Genomic DNA, 18,000 nt, shown 5'->3' with positions numbered 1-18,000 from the left:
AGAAAGCAAAAGACTCTGTTAAAGATTGAAATATAAAAGCATTCTTGTTAGCAGACTGTGACATTTTATGTAAACTTAAATGTTTTGTTTTTCATTTGCTATAATATTTGACATGGAATGATTGTGTAACCGGTTGAAAATTTGGTATCTTTAACCTTACTTGTTCATATTGTATGATTTAGTGGTCTCTGACCATGTTTTGATAGAGTTCCTTCCCTTTGACCAAATATTTCTGTTTTTATCCATTAGAGTTACCTTACTTGGAATAATTCCCGCTATAGGTGGCGTTTTCAGTTATTTTGCACAGAAGGCTTGTTGAAATCATGGAAAGGGGTTGCAAAGTTTTGTGCTCGTTGTTTTAAATTAAGTTTTAAGGTCCTTATTGGGAATAAATTATGGTTAGTATCATTGCATTTGTTTTGCAAGGCATGGTCTATACTTGCAGTAAAATATTATGTATTTGACTTTGTAAAACATGCATTTGCTTTACTTTAGAAATCTGGAATTTTGAGTAAGAATTGCTAAAGTTCAAGATTGCAGCATTATTCTTTAATTAACTGTAACTTTCATGACTGTCACAGAGCATTCATATCTTTTACACTGTTTCACCATTGTTTGGCAGTAACTGGTATTATGTGTAACCGCTGCTTGGCTGTTTTTCTAAGTAACCAGCACCAGTCAGAGAGAATGAGTGAAAGTGTAGACATGACGTTCATTCCAAAAATGGCAAGTTTCATGTATAATGTATTTTTGCTGTGTATTGCGTTAAATATTGTTTTGTTCCATTTTCTGTCTATATTTTTATCTATTATAGTGCAATTTATTAATGGTTACTAGATCCATTGATTAAAACATGTAATAAGATATTTAATGAATGTGCTAAATTGTGTTTATTATTATACATGTATATTTATGAGGCTTACGTATATGTATTTCAGGACGTGATTATCATTCTACACGTTTAACTTTGATTCTACGATGTACGTTATGGCCTCTTAAGTGTTCTACAATGTATTAGCTTAGCAAGTATTATTAAAGGAACTGTGAACCTACCCTCGGTTTAGTCGTTTCTACAAAACAAATCTTTATAGACAGTTTATAAACAAATAAACAATAATGCCAAAAAGGTTTGTCAGAAAAGCCCAAGTTACAATTGTATAATCTAAACTGAGGTATATCTACAGGCAAAACATCTTTAAAGAAGTAGAACTTTTCATTGCTTCTAATGAACTGTTATTGAAAAAGTTCTGTAATAAAGCTAGTTTTACTGGTTTTAACTTGCTGGTAGTATCCTTATGACATTATGTCAGTCTAGGTGGTATATATGCATTTTAAGTAGGTACTGAACATTCACATGGTACTTTTAGCATACAGAATTAACAACATTATAATTATTCTGACCAGATTTGCAGTTAAACTCTAAAACGTCAATATTATAAACAAGTTTAGAAACATGAAACAGAGGAATAACCATTAACGGTAAGTGGTCTAAAAGAAATTCAAAGTACCACAGAGTTTTAAACATAGATTTATCATCTTGAAATAATGCAAATATGTACTTGTGAAAGGTGTGAGCATTTTACTAAATATACAAACAGTCAACTTATCATCACCATTAACACACTTAGTAATATCCATTTTGTTCAAAATAGTATATTTTTGCAGGTCGTCTGAATTAGCCAAATAATCAGGCACATTTTATATCCGTTTGGCATGATTTGAAATACTATTAATCGGTGGGCAATGTTTTTGCAAGGATGAAATAGGGAATTTTATAGAAATGTACAATTCTGATATTTTTATGCAGACTCCTCACATTTTCATACATATCCTTTGGATTTTTATAAATCCAAAGAAGTCGATCCATTTACTAGTAATTTGGAATGTAAAAATTGTTGAAAATCAAAATCTGTCGTTTCCATTGTGTTCAGTCCTATTAGATATGGGGATTATTTACCTTCCACCAAGTCATAAATACCATGCAAAAATTAACAGAAAATAGACTATACCTGCCTTGATTTCTGAACTTGTTCAACAATAAGAGTATTCATAGCAGAAAAGGATTTCTCAATGCCATTTACAGATTGCATCAACAACTGCAGCAAATCATCAATAGCAACTTTATTTTCCTTAATACCTTCCATAATATTAGTCATCCTATTATCAGCAGTTTGACTGTAAGAAGTTAAGGCAGTCTCATGCTGTTCTACTGACTAAACAGCCTTTTTACGTATTTTGTTTAATGCGTTCCTATATTTTGCTACGATTATATGTAGCCGTACCAAAAATTGTCTTAAGACAGTTCACCAACAGAATGCAACAGAGCACGACGTGTGCGACCTTCGTCAAACAGACCTCTCTCCGGCATTAAATCACTGATTATATCAATAGTATCGTTTATCATTACTTCAGTTTCATGTCTGATCTGACTGATTTCCAATGCAATATCTTTAAAAAAATTACAAGTTTTACAGTCTTTACTAGGGCTTCCAGTAGTATCTATGTTAGTAACCTTTGGATCAAGGTGTCTGCATCCAGCTGTGCCGATATCTCCTTCTCAAATATAATGCCATAGGTCAACCTAGGCAGCTCCATACCAGGCACCGATGTGGCACGTTAAATTCAAATGAAGTAATGAACCATCCCCTTCACCGACACTAAAACACAAACAAAGGCATTGACAAGACATCAACCAGAGGTAACAGGATGTAGACACTTCCTATTAACTAACCCTTCTTTGTCTGGCTACCCTTACCAGTTTCACCATTGCCTACATCATTTGGGCTATTATGATGGTCTAACAAGTTTTTGTGGTTCTTACGAAACTGACAGAAAAATTGGCCATGAAATATAATAAAATATTAACATTTAAAATAGAAAACATGTGAACTTATTTATAATTTACTTACCTATACTGTTTTAACTGTGTTCGTGTTTCCATTTATTACAAAAAGTTTTATTTTAATCAGGGTCACCGGTGATAACAAACAAATTTTCGGGGGTCATCACAAAACATACACTGTATTGAAATTCTGCAAATTGTGTCATATATCTATGTTCAGGAGAGTTAATATTGTAATAATAAAGGTTTTTTCTTCAACAGTAAATCAAACTGTCCAACAGTAAAGAAATATCTACTTTTTTTATCAGCATAGTGTATTCATTAGTGTTTCTACTGCTTTTTCATGGGCAGAAGAACTTGTCATTTCTTCTTAGCACTCTGGTGTGCAATATTTTAGATGAACCCAGTGGCCACATTCATTCATATCACATTTGTCCCAATTCACAAGACTAATACAAACACAACATGTCTCGTCGTCACTGTCTGAGTCAGTTGGACCGTCAAGCCTGCAAGTGTCAGAAATAGTTGCAGTCCTTAGGGTCTGGAACTTCATCAGACAAGGATTTCTTGACAAGAACGTCAAACCGTCTTGTTTCATTCACTGTTTTATCAAGTTTGGCTTTTCAGCTAATTGTAAATTTGTTATCTTTTTTCCTGATGCACAAATGATATTGGATAGAGCTTTTTTTCTTTAGAGGAGATACAATATTGGGTATCCTTTTCTTCAGAAAGCTTGATACAGAATCAGGTGCTTCAGCTGTGTTCTTTTCAGACATATCTTTTTGAGAGGAACAGACAGGTTGTGTATCACATGTGATTTCATTGGGATACAATTTCTCAGCAGACAGGACTTCACTGTTCAATGGAACAATACCTGTTTTCCTGAAAACATTCATAATATTTGCAGGGGTAAGAGCCTTAGTATTAGCCTTACAAGCTTGGTCACAAATATCATATCTGGTTATTTGTCGACCAACATTGGGTCTGTTATATGCAGATTTGAAAGGCTTGAATACACCCATATCAAGTGGCTGTAAAAATGGTAACTGTGAGCAGGCAAGACCTTCAGAACTACCTATTTTCTAAGGCCCAGTTTATCAATAATGGACTGAAATGGGAAGATGCACCATCATAGAAAATTAGGGTAAAGTTACTGGCTAGACCACCAAGTGTGAACTTGAAAGATGTTCCATCATATTCTGATTGAAAAATGTTACACCAACCCTTATCAGACATACAGACACCAGTGCCAGGTAAATCTCCCTTTACAAATTTTTCACTGAAGCGTTTACTTTTAAACACAAAATAGGGTGGCACAGACTGACCTGTTGCACTATAACATGCAATTACAGTGGATGCTCCAGAGCAAGTGGAGGTGATAGCTGGTATTGCCATACCCTTGGGACCAATAACATTGGATGGTATATATTCAGGAGTAATGCCAGTCTCGTAAATGTTGTAAATTCGATGAGGCTTTGGCAGAAGGTCATATTTTTACAAAACCGGTTAAAGTTCAGTATAGTATGCTGCCACAGTTTCAGCACCAACAGCTTTGACACGTACAAGTGAAAGAGAACAGGGTTTCAGACCCTTCAAATTTCGATGTTTTTTTTAGAAATCTGACCAATCATATTTCACTCAAAAGCTTGCTGATGTTAGGTAGATTTCCAGAAAACGCTGCTGTATCAGCACTCTGTGCTCCTTGTAGATTTACTTTATTGTGTTGGGTTTAACGTCGCATCGACACAATTATAGGTCATATGGCGATTTTTTCAGCTTTTGGTGGTGGAGGAAGGCCTCAGGTGCCCCTCCGTGCATTATTTCATCACAAGCTGGCAGCTGAGTAGAACCACCGACCTTCCGTAAGCCAGCTGGATGGCTTCCTCACATGAAGAATTCAACGCCCGAGTGAGGCTCATCGGTGAGGGGCAAGTGATCTGAAGTCAGCGACCTTACCCACTCAGCCACGAAGGTCCCTGCTCCTTGTAGGAGTAGCCATATCCATACAGAGCCTTTTCTTTACATTGTCACAGATAGATTGCTTATCTTCAGCTGACAAAGTGTTGCAAGGCCTCATTTGGTAACATCTGGTTTTATAAATCCATTTGTTCTATCTCTCAATGTTTGTTCTGGAGTGCCATTTAACTTAGCTGCCTTATAAACACGTCAGTTTTTCATGTTGCCATTGCAATGCTTCAGAATTGTAATTTCTGTACTTGATTTTTTTTCTTGGACGAATCATGTTATTGAAAAAGTCAGCTAGGTTTTATTTCATGCTAAAAACTAAAAAGTCCAGTTTATTTTATTCTATCAAAAAAGTCCATGTTTTATTTTATGCTACCGAAAAAATGGTTTGAAATGGCCCCTTAATATGTTGACATATTGCCCAATGAATATTAATGAGACATCGGCGATTTTCTCAGGGAGAAAATGAAGAAAACAGTGAAGATACCATGGAAATGAAAGTGTTATGCAAACATCTGGGTAAATGTTCATGTTTTACCCATATATATCATTTTCTGTTTAGTATACCTGTTAAGCATGCATTTTTTTCTCCAGAAAGTGAGTGTTAAAAATCACGTGTCGTTTGTTTATAAACAAACGGTCATCTCGCCCATGCTCACGCGCAATCGGTGTAAATGTGCCTTATTTGCCTTACTGGTTTTACTATGAATTAAAATGACATTTTTCCTTAATATGATAAAGACCATTTAACTTCAAGTTTTACAGTTATTAACTGTAGAAAATATGGCGGTAAATATTAAACTCTTCAGTAAGGTTGATCAATTTAAGCCCATGAAAAGTGAAAATGTGAATGATAAAAACAATGCAGTCTTATTAAATACATTGTTGGATTTCTACTTAAAAGCTCACAGAATTGGATCTTGCAACAATCCAAAAGAACAAACACCTGTTAAATACATTGTTGGATTTCTACTTAAAAGATCATGTATTTCCGTGATTAAATAAAAAACAACAGTATAATAGAATTTCAGAACAGCAGTCACATGATTAAACAAAATTCGAATATATTTATTAAATACCAATGAAATTGCTTATTGTCAACCTATTAGAATCCATGCGCGGGGACCACCGTGTGGAAAGCCAGCGTCCGTGACCGAAAGTAGTGCTTAAGTCTATTGGTTGAAGGTGCGGATGGAAATATCTGGCTCGGGCGGTAACGTGACTTTGCCGTGTTACTTTTACGAAACTTTTACCCGAGAGCCAGATATTTACATCCGCAACAAGTGGTGATATATTCTTTTTCTTGCAGGTCGTATTCTTTAATAAATCGAAGAAATGAAGTAAAACGAATGTTTTTCGTTTAAGCACAATTTTATTGTAGTAGTGTATGAATTTATGCATCTATTCATAAATTGCAAAATGTGAGTCATCTTTCACCCCGGGATGTAAGACGAGTTTTTCTAGCACGGGCAAAAACACGGAAAAATCCAGTCTGGCATGCAAGAAATTATCATTTACTAGTAATTACCTGATAGGCTATTACCATATCCCATCGTAACACTGCTTTAAGAGTCTGTAACCTAGTAATTTATCATAAAGTTTAGATAGGAATCTCTGAATAGACCTTAAACCTATCACTTTGTTGTATTTAATGTATGGTTAGTTTTGAATGCATGCATGTGTACTTGCTTTTTTATTATGCTTTCTTTTTGACATTATGATAATTGAGTTTATAATTCCTAAGTTCATCATAGTTTTAATTTCAAATAATATGTTATCCATTTGTAATAATTCTATGATGAATATTTTCTACGATATAAGTCACTGTTTTTAAAAGTTTTGTAACTTTTTATTATATCACTAGTATCTTATTATATAATACGAAATTTAATTTTGCTTTCTTTCGTGTTTTACTTGTTTGTTCTACATGACAAAAAAAAATGCAAAAATAGCGCGGAGTTCTATTTTTAGCATAGTTTGATGATGATGAATGCGAAAGCTGAAAGTGTAATATTGCGATATTTTGAGCAAAAGTTTAACCTGTAGTTTTTCATGTTTGCTTTTTATACGTACAAATAGTATATCATAAATATATGACGTATTAGGGGCATTTGTAGTACATGTACTGTCATACTGTATACAGCAGATTTCAAGGAAATCATATTACAACATTTGACAATAATCTTGGTAATATCGGGTGAGCACTGACAAAAAAAAAACTTTCAAGAAAGTAGTTTAATATAAAGTATTACAGAAAACGTTGGACATCACTGAAGGTTGTACAATCTGGTTTATGTGGTATTCTACAATTTACAAAACAAGTTTAATGACTAACAAACACGATACTTCCTTCTTCCTGCATACTTTATCACCTGACCCGTATCTAAGGCTCTCTTTACATTTAATTTAATCGTGTCATAACAGTTATTTAAGAATTCGTATCCGCATTTTTTAAAGCGTTGGCTATTAAAAACAGTTATAAAATACAATAAATCAGAAAAAAATCCTTGCATACAGCTGTCAGGTTGACATCTATTTGTGTCCTTTCAGAATGAATATTTGTTAAATTTATTTCTTCAAAATACTTCTAGGTTTTATCCTTCGTCTATTTAACTAAACAAGAGCTCGTAGAACACGAAATGTCCCCATTGATGCATTTAGTAATTGCATAAGGAACAGAAATTATTTGGTCACTGTACACAAAAGTTCTACTGTTCTGGGTCAATGTGACCTTGACCTTTGACCTACTGACCTCAAAATCAATAGGGTTCGGCTGCTGGTCATGACTAACTTCCCTATTAAGTTTTGTGATCCTAGGCCCAAGTGTTCTTATGTTATCGTCCGGAAACGGTTTAACTGTTCAACTTTCATGATCGTAGGCCCAAGCATTCTTGAGTCATCATCTGGAAACCATTTAAATGTTCTGGGTCGCTGTGACCTTGACCTTTGACCTACTGACGTCAAAATCAATAGGGGTCATCTGCTGGTTATGACCAACCTCTCTATCAACTTTCATGCCCCTAGGCCCAAGCATTCTTGAGTTATCATCCGGAAACCGTTTAACTGTTCCGAGTCATTGTTACCTTGACCTTTGACCTACTGGCCTCAAAATCAATAAGGGTCATCTACTGGTCATGATTAACCTCCCTATCAACTTTCATGATCCTATGCCCAAGCATTCTTGAGTTATCATCCGGAAACATTTAAATGTTCTGGGTTACTGTGACCTTGACATTTGACCTACTGACGTCAAAATCAATAGGGATCATCTGCTGGTTACCGTTAAATTGTTCCGGGTCACTGTGACCTTGACCTTAGACCTACTGATCTTAAAATCAATAGGGTTCATCTGCTGGTTATGTCCAACTTCCTTTTCAACGTTCATGATCCTAGTCCCAAGCGTTCTTGAGCTATCATCCGGAAACGGATTGGTCTACAGACCGACCGACAGACAGTCCGACCGATCGACCGACATATGCAAAACAATATACCCCTCCTTCTTCGAAGGGGGGGGGGGCATAATAATTATTACTTGTGTATAAAGTCAGCAACTCCAGCACAATATATACAATGTTATATAAAATTGTAATACGCTTACATACGTTTACAAATGTACACACAACAATTCTAAGTAGAATCCGCCCCGGGATATGACTACATATGTTCAACATAAATTCATCATTACGAAACCCTAATTAATTTCAATATAAACACACGTCAAAGAGTTCTTTTGAATTCAATTTCAAGTACAATTTTTAACTACTTTGTATTTTATCCAAAACAGCTGACAAACATTAGCAATAATAACACATTAAGCCTATTATTTAGTTTTTGTGCCCCCACCCCCATGAGTGGTGGGGGCATATAGATTTGGTCTTGTCTGTGCGTGCGTCCGTTCGTCCGTCCGTCCGTCCGTCCGAAGTTCGTGACGCGCCTAGCTCAAACAGTATTTGATATAAATTGATGAAACCTTGCATGAGTCTTTATCATGATATGAACTTGCGCACCTTTTATTTTACGTCTGGATCCGCCCCCTATTTCCAGAGTTATGGCCCCTGACATAGTCAAAAATGCACATTTTCACCTTGTGACACGCCTAGCTCAAAAAGTATTTGATATAGATTCTTGAAACCTTGAATGAGTCTTTATCATGCAATGAACTTGCGCACCTCCTATTTTTCATCTTGGTTCGCCCCCTATTTCCAGAGTTGTGGCCACTGAAATAGTCAAAAATGCACATTTTCACCTTTTGACGCGCCTAGCTCAAAAAGATTTAACATAAATTTATTAAACCTTGCATGGGCCTTTATCATGCTATGAACTTGCGCACCTCCTATTTTTCATCTGGGTCCGCCCCCTATTTCGAGAGTTATGGCCCCTGAAATAGTCAAAAATGCACATTTCCACCTTGTTACGCGACTAACTCAAAAAGTATTACACATAAATTGATTAAACCTTGCATGAGTCTTTATCATGCTGTGAACTTGCGCATCTTCTATTTTTCGTCTTGGTTCGCCCCCTATTTTAAGAGTTATGGCCCCTGAAATAATAAAAATATGCACCTTTTCACCTTGTGACGCACCTAGCTCAAAAGGTATATGATATGAATGGATGAACACTTTCATGAGTCTTTATCATGATATAAACTTGCACACCTCTTATTTTTTTGGCTGGCTCCACCCTCTATTTTTAATGTTATTGCCCCTGAAATAGTAAAAAAAAACAGTTTTACATTATTATGTGCCTAGCTCAAACAGTATTTGATGTAAATTCATGAAACATTGCTTGAGTCTTTATCATGATGTGACCTTGCAAACTTGGCATTCTTCTTAAGAATCTCAGCGCTTATTACAGAGTTATGGCCCTTGAAATAGACAAAATAGTGGACTTTTTGTTTGTGATGCTCATAGCTCAGAAAGTATATGGCCTAGAATAATGAGTCCTTTTCATAAAATGTTTGTTGAGACAATACCCCATTAAGACTGCAAACATTTGAATTATTTTCCCTTATTTGTGACAAATGTACCAGTGGGGGGCACATCTTGTGTCCTATAGACACATTCTAGTTCATTCTAATGTCACAGCGTAGATAAAGTCATCATTTTCGCACCCTACGATCAGGCGTCGCCTATCGTCATCAACACACAGAGACTGGGGAGTTCCAGGTATCGATAGGAGAACTCTATTGTTCATGAAGTTTGAGCCTGAAATCTGATGGATATTTTTGGAACCCTTTCCACAAACATAAATGTTTCCCTCTTTGTCCACAGCAATGTCAGTTATATCATCTATAATTCTTCCTTTATAACTCTTATAGTACCACTTTTCTTTAATGGTGTTTGTGCTTGCTTGATCTATGTCACAGTGGTGCAACTTCTCGTTTTCCGAAATCAGGAAGGCGTTCTGAACTTTCGGCATCACTTGAATTCGACCAGGATTTTTTAGAATCATTTTATGCGATGATTTGGTTTTGAACTCTGTTAACTGCTTTATGATTGCCCCATTATGCACGCTTCGTATCTGTATCTCGATAGTATCGCTGTCACTATTTTTTTGTGTGTTTCTCTCTTCATCGGAAAACAATATAATAACGTGACCGTCTCTTTCATTGGATTTTTCAATACTGATTGGATACATTTTGGAAGAGAATCCTCCATCATTAAGCACTGTATCCTTTGCAACTATAAATCTATTTATCATCTTCTTGCCATCAAATATGACAGCCAAGTGATATCTTGAATTTTGACACAAATCTATTGGCTTTTCATCCAGTTTAAATTCTATCTTTACAGACATATCCAGATTAAGTATTTTAATACATTCGTTGTTATAGTCTGTCACAACAATGCGCCCGTCCGACAAAACCAAAATACTTGTTAGAGAACATTTGAATTCTGCGGTGTTTTGATGTAAATCATGCATTGTTCTCGTTCTGCTGACAGAGCTTTCCATAAATGGACATTGGTCCTTGTCTAAGTTGCTGCTTGTTGTCTTTTCACGGGACGATTCTCCGGCGTTCGTTGACGTCTCATCTATGTCGTCGCTCGAATTTTCCAGTAATATTTGATTTCTTGGATTTTCATCTTGCTGGACATCTTCTTTCTGGCCCTTTACAACATACACAGTTCCAATTGTTGCGACATCTGTAAGACTTTGGTTCCTGACAAATTTTAGACAAACAGCTGCCTTTTCTGCTTCCTGTTTAGTTTCATATTTTAAACCTTCGGCTTCTTTTGTTACTAATTCGGAAATCACGTTTAGTTCGACTGTGCTACCATAATTCATCGCGATATTAAGCAACTCTTTCTTCTTTATTTCTACATTTTCTATTTCCTTACATATAGCAACTTCCTTCTCTAACTTATTATGTTCTTTTGTTAACATGTTTTCCATTTCGTTCTTAGATTCTTCATCAAGCTTCAGCAGATGCTCTTGTACACTTTCAATAAATTCTGATTGTTCTTTTGTAATACAAGCGCGGTCAAGATGGAGTCTTTCAATATTTTCTTCTTTTGCAATCCGTACTGAAACAGTCATGTCATAGACAGCTTGCAACATATCTGACGGTGAAGTATTAGTATTTCCACTCATACTACTTTGTACATGTAATGTAGGGTTTGAAACCTCCTTTACTTCCTCACAATTCCTATGGCTAACGACTAAACATTTAGTGCAAATGAATTTATCATGTTTTCCGCATTTAAAGAGCACTTCCATTTCAGGGTGATCCGAGCAGGACACCAATGACTTCATCATCTTGAAAACTGCAGGATCCTTCGGTATTTCATCATTAATTAATACTGTATGGTTCCTTGTTGCTTTGCTCCTTCTATGGTCGCGAGCACAACCTTTGCATAGATACTCGACACAAACCACACAGAATGAAGTTGCATTTTCTTCAATATCGTCAAACAAACACGGATCACATTTTCTTTTTTGATTATTTCCTCCTCCATTTTCTCCACTATAACCTCCTTCTTCGTTAGCACGATCATCAGGTTTTATCTCACAAATAGCTTCCGTTTGAACTTTCTCTATAATGTGATCAAGCGACTTTTCATTGTTTTCCCCTTTAAAGTTTTCGTTTGTACTTCTGTTTGTTTCAGTGTTTGTTTGTGAGCCGGAATTTGTATCAAGCAAGGCGTCTTCATAAGGATCATTGTCGTTATTAGTTTTCTTGGCCGATATCCCTGATTATATCTTCCATATCTCCGCTGATTAGCGTTTCTATTCCTGGTCCAAAGGTGACATTAATTTATAACGAACATTATATTTTTTATCCCATCACTTTCTACGTTTTCGTTTGCCAGGAATTAATTAAATTATACTTTTAAAAATACGTATGCAAATAAACACATTCGTAACGCTTGTGCAATTGTTAGCTGCTATATCCGTCTTACTATCATATCAATTTCACATCGTTCAGGATGACAGGACTTTATATAAATTATTAACAAAGTACATTCGTGCAGTATTTCATTCTTTATGTCAAAAAGCGTTTGAAGTTTCAATGTTAAGAACGTTAAAATTTTAACAAATTTTATTACAATAAATCTGGTTGTATGACTTTTTTTGTAAGATCTCAGACAGAACAACTGTTTGATCCATCTAATCCGTAACAGGGTTTTCTTTCGTGAATTGTGACTTTATTTTGCAAGATCAAGATACAAACTGTACATCTTTCTGAAGATCTCCGAAGATGGTAGCATAATCATTTTGAATGTTTAAAATACCTTCAATAAAGTCAAATTCTGACCCAAAAATGTACTTTTCCCATTTTAAACTCGTGAAAAAACACACTTTCAAAGAACAATATTTGTTTTTTAAAAAAAAATCCATTTTTTTTCATAGGAAAGCTGTTTTTATGCTAAGATATCCTGAAAGTTTTATAACAGTCGATCAATAGATAAAGCAAAAGTTTCAATTTTTACTTTTTTCCGAATTTTGATGGTCGACATTTTTACTGCATTATGTCCCCTTTATAACCCCTAAATAGATATACTATAATAGCCGCGTTTGTCCTTGTGGTTATGAAACTGAGTTGAAAGCTAGAAAATTCATACGACACTTTACATAAAAATGCTGTCATTAATCATAACTAAGTTGGTGATCATTGGAATATGTTACTACATCAAGCAACAGTGAGCGTTCTCTATTAATGGTCTCATTTTCTTTAAACTAAATCTGACAAAATATCCTTTGGAAACAATAGAGCAAAACAATATCAGAATGTTTAATGAAAAGAACAACACTCCACACGTCCACTGACACCGGCTAAAGCGCAAATGTATTCTAATATAAATACCCTGAATTGATTTCACGATTCCAAAAGATCAGACATAATATCGACATTAAGTCTAAGTATGGGGAGAATTTTCAAAGCCACAACAAGGCACTTAAAGACTCCTGTAATATTTTAATAAGTCTGTAAAAACATCATTATGCTGATCGGTTTGATCGGGTCTGTTCCTGAGATATAATGGAAAGTGCCACATCCCTGATCGATCTCCCACCCGTCCCTAGCGGCATCTTAAGCGGAACTCTCTATGATATAACAACATTGAATTGAGCAGTTGGACTCGCCGACTTTATAAGATCGTTTTAATCAGGTTGCTAAGATTTAGGAACGATCTTAAAATGCACTGTCATCATAATGGAGTAAGTCGAAAATGAAAATGGATTAAAATACTTAAACTTTTAATGACATGATTTGCGTTACGGTTGTTGCATCTGCACACAACAAAAAGCTTGAAATCTGCAAACAACTCTTTAGAAAAAAAAAACAAATTATCTTTCCTTAAGGAGGTAGGTTACTTTGTTACCAGGGTAAATTCAAATTAGTTGAACCGCAGCAATTTTTTTGTATTTCGTGTAATATGATGTTTTTACTGCTACAATCTCAATTTAGTTTATCTCAGTCCCTTCAAGTTCAGTTTTTATCCAGGTTTGAAGAACATGACCCTCCAAAGGTATTTTATATTGAAAGAAGAAGGAAAATACGGATATTTAACACTTTTCAGTGTATTTTAGTTTCAATGATATCCGTAGAAGTCTGCATAATTGATGATTTTACTTGTATGTGTGTTAGCTTTCTATTATAAACTTAAAATGTATATGTCGCGGGGCTCGTGTTTCCATGGTAACGCATTTTCTCTAATTTTAAACAACTATGTATAAAAAACGGGGTTTTCGACGGCTTCAGTTCAATTCTGTTAATGACCAACATGAAATATTTGGGTAATATTATTAGCAAAATACCAAGCACTTTACATGGTACCCTACTTTTCTTAAAGTTTAAAGTAACCATGGCAACATAGATGTTTAAAATAGCTTATATCTTGCTCTTTGTCGTAATTTCTTATAAAAATATTGAATAAAATTATTTTTCTTGTTTATGTAGCTTTAAAACATTTCTGACGCAAGTTATATTTTCGTGATATTTGCATTTACTTAAACAAATTTCACAGCTTAAAAAACTTGCAGCAGTACCCTTCGTCTGGCATATTTCATGGAAAAATCGTTCAGCATGCTGCTATTAGTCTCACAGATATTGTTGAAATGAAAATAAAAAGCCAAAGCTGTGTTCCTTACTTAGACAAGCGTCAACGCTTTTGAATTTTACGTTTAGATATAAAGGTCACGGGCTTCGTTTCCATGGTAACATCAATTCAATTCAATTCAAGAAACCACACTTTTCTACTGAAATTTGAACAATTTTAGAGCTTAGTTTTAGTATATATGTAACAAACTATCAAGGAAACTGAAAAAATAGGTATTTCAAATCAAACTTGAAAATGGCCGTAACAAGTAACCTTTCACCCAGCTATATTCCAAATTACATTGGTTACCATCATCCATTTTCTTACATTCCGCATAACCTTTCAATATAATAACATAAAAGAAGCAAAATATTGATTATAATTCAGAGCAAAAGACTCATAAAAATATTTCAGCAAATAAAGGCTGTTTGTAAATAGTTCAAATCAAGAAAATGCACGGAATTACGAACTTTCAAAATAAAAGCTATTGATTTTGCGCGGTAACTGACACGTAACGTCATGACGTCAATGACGTCATTTTAAGGCAACATTGTTTTGAAGCGTTTCTGCGGCAATTTATTCATTATTTCTGCATAATTAAACCATAAAGCATCAGATCGGAGACAGGTTCATGAATTGTTTTCAGAAAATTGGATATACAAACACATTTAGTTTGTCGTAAACGTCGTCGTAAATCGTCACGTTAGCTTCCGGTTGGGCATGCGCACATACAAATATTAAGGTAACCTACCTCCTTAAATTATCTCTCCAAAAACTTGTGACAACTTATCGGCCCATTACATCTTTTCTTCCCATGTATGTTTATTACTGGAAAACTTTTTTTTCTCTAAATGTTCCCGTTAGTTAATGTTCATTTTAAAAGTGTTAAATATCATAAAGCAAAGTTAAAATCAGACAATATTACTAGATTCCGAAAAAAAAAACTCAAAACTTCAAAACTGACTACTTGAATCGGAGTATTTAATAATAATTGTTCACTTCATTTCAGGATCCGGAACAGTTGAGCATAATGGAAACTTCGACCGGATGCTTAAAGATGCATAGCGATACGCAAATGTATTTTTCCAGTTATTTCCCTTACCCTAAATTACTTTATAGTGATGAATACATACAATTTTACGCGTGCACGATAAAAGCAGACAAAAATCAAGAAAAATATATTTTTACCAATAAATAAAATTCTGTAAGACATTGTTAACAAGACAGTATCTGTTAAACACGTAAAATTAAACATGTTTCACTTATGAACACCAGATTTTGCATTTTCAGTCTTTGTTACGCATCTCGTAAACTGGTGTCCTCTCGGTGGAAGATAGTCAGGTCTTACTTTAGAACAAACAGCAATCCTTAATGATATCTCAAACCAAGTACATGTATATCTTTTGAAAAATGTTAATGATTTTGGTGATGATAATGTTGAGCAGAACATACACAACGGATACGAAAACTTTGAGAATTTCACTTACATACAAATAAATAAACACGTATCATTTCTTCAACAACGTGATTAACTTTGTACATCATTTTGACAAGTCAGTAGGCACTAATGCTCCATTTAATGAGTGCAACGTATTTGTATTTCTATAATTTCCCAACATTGTACCATTTCAGTAGGATTAGGCCAACATTTTTAATGGGTCGTCGTATTACATATACCTGGTACATTTAGTTTGAAATTATCAGCTGAAATTCAGTATGAATTTAATACAATACCGTTCCTCCATGTATTACCTCCCCTGACACATATGGCTCACCCAGGTTTTCGAACATGGTCTTAATCCGTAGCCAGGACCCATACCTAGTCGACCATATATTAAAAGGGTACAAGTTTATGTCAAAAGGGACCCAACTGGGTTGAAAACCTTCCAATTATGGTCAAAAAAGCCATTTCAAATATACTTCGTTGCCGTGACATGGCCTTATACCTAATAATAAATAAATTACAGTCAATTGTAACTGTATAAATAAAAACTGGCGGCACTTTACTTCACATTCACGTCATTTTTTTCAGCGTCGAAAAATGTTACTGTAGTGATGCTTAAAAAGTTCACAAAACGGCACGGTAAAACTTTCTGTTTTTTACTATATATTTACAGGACGTATTAGTGCAAAACATATTTTATTTTGGTAAAAAAATACGGGTGGATATTTTTTTTTAACGCTGAGCGAAGCTATTTTTGTGGAAAATTTAAGAAAAACAAAACTCGTTTTTTGGCTCTCATTTTATTAAATCATCATTAAATAAAAATCTTTTATAGTTGATTGTATAACTGTGTAAATAAAAACTGGCGGCACTTTAGCTACCTACCCTATTTGATTAGCATGTTACCAGAAACAAACTTTTTTTGCCTAACCTTAAGGGCCATATCTTCACATTCACGTCATTTTTTTTCAGCATCAAAAAATGTTACTGTAGTGATGTTTAAAAAGTTCTTATAGCCACAAAACGGCACGGTAAAACTTTCTGCTTTTTACTACATATTTACAGGACGTATTAGTGTAAAACATATTAAATTTTGTTAAAAAAATTACGGATGGATTTTTTTTAATGCTGTGCGAAGCTATTTTTTTATGGAAAATTAAAGTAAAAAGAAAACTCGTTTTTTGGCTCTCATTTTATTACGCGAAAACGTAGAGCAATTCCGATTAAAACATCGTCTGGAGTTTCATGTCAGCTTTCATTTCATGTATAATTTATGGGTTTACGTTAAAAAATATTGCCGGTTCAATAATTTCAAGGTAGATTTTGTCCCCGTATATATGACGTCAAAAGTGCGCGAAGTGGTCATGTTTGCGACGTCATGGAGACGTCACTGATGCATTAAACGTAAAAATATACACAGATCTAAATCAGAAATATCTTCCAGTTTTTGTTGGTACCACTCAATAACGTGGACTCTGAAAAAAAGTTATAGTGTGGTTCCTCCTTAAACAAAAAAGTCTGAAAGTTGTGAATTATTTTCTATTAATTCACTGTTCTGACGTCACAATCATTACGTCATCGCGTTGAAAAAGAAACCAACAACAAGCAGGCAAATATTTGACGGACGTCGTCAAGGATGTACTGAAAAATCCTTGGTAACGTGTTAGAATCGAAATAATATATCTCATTTAGTGAGTTGATCTTGAATAAAATCATTGTTTTTTTTTCGTTCAGATGCGAATTATTATATCACTCGGGCTGCGCCCTCGTGATATAATTCCTTCGCATCTAGATCTGAACTCCAAATAATGATTTTATTCAACGACAAATCACAGGATGAGATATACTATTTCTTAAGTAATCGAAGTTGTAAAATTCGAGAAAATCGTGCTAGCGACTCATGTTTAATTGTCCGATCCTATTCTGTCGTTTATTTCGCATGAACACCGAAAAAATGTTTCATATTTAATATTTACATTATATTTCATTTCCATTTGTAAACAAGATTATAATACATATTTCACACATTTTGTTGCATTTAGCGTTCCGGCCATTCTGTTCCACAGCCAGAACAACTGCGACGTCGTCTAAGGAACGTTCTCCCTGACAGCGGCCCGTTATCTCTACGCAGCGTTGACGTAACTTTCGCGCCTTTCCTTTTGCTGTTCATACGAAAAGAACGTCATAATGTTCAATGGAAAAGAATGTGG

The 18,000-nt window shown here is 34.7% G+C and overlaps 1 protein-coding gene across 1 annotated transcript; it reads right to left on the bottom strand.

The window, feature by feature from the left end:
* Nucleotides 1-9,874: 9,874 nt before the first annotated feature.
* Nucleotides 9,875-12,522, bottom strand: LOC123558604 (uncharacterized). Its single transcript, XM_045350479.2, has 2 exons — nucleotides 12,480-12,522; nucleotides 9,875-11,997 (listed from the first exon to the last, which is right to left on the bottom strand). The coding sequence occupies exons 1-2, from the start codon at nucleotides 12,520-12,522 to the stop codon at nucleotides 9,875-9,877; spliced, it is 2,166 nt and encodes a 721-aa protein (XP_045206414.2).
* Nucleotides 12,523-18,000: the final 5,478 nt, after the last annotated feature.

Source organism: Mercenaria mercenaria, chromosome 5 (genome assembly GCF_021730395.1).
Source record: "Mercenaria mercenaria strain notata chromosome 5, MADL_Memer_1, whole genome shotgun sequence".
NCBI lineage: Eukaryota > Metazoa > Mollusca > Bivalvia > Venerida > Veneridae > Mercenaria > Mercenaria mercenaria.
Note: the sequence above shows the minus strand (reverse complement) of the source record. Positions and strands in the feature narration are given on the sequence as shown.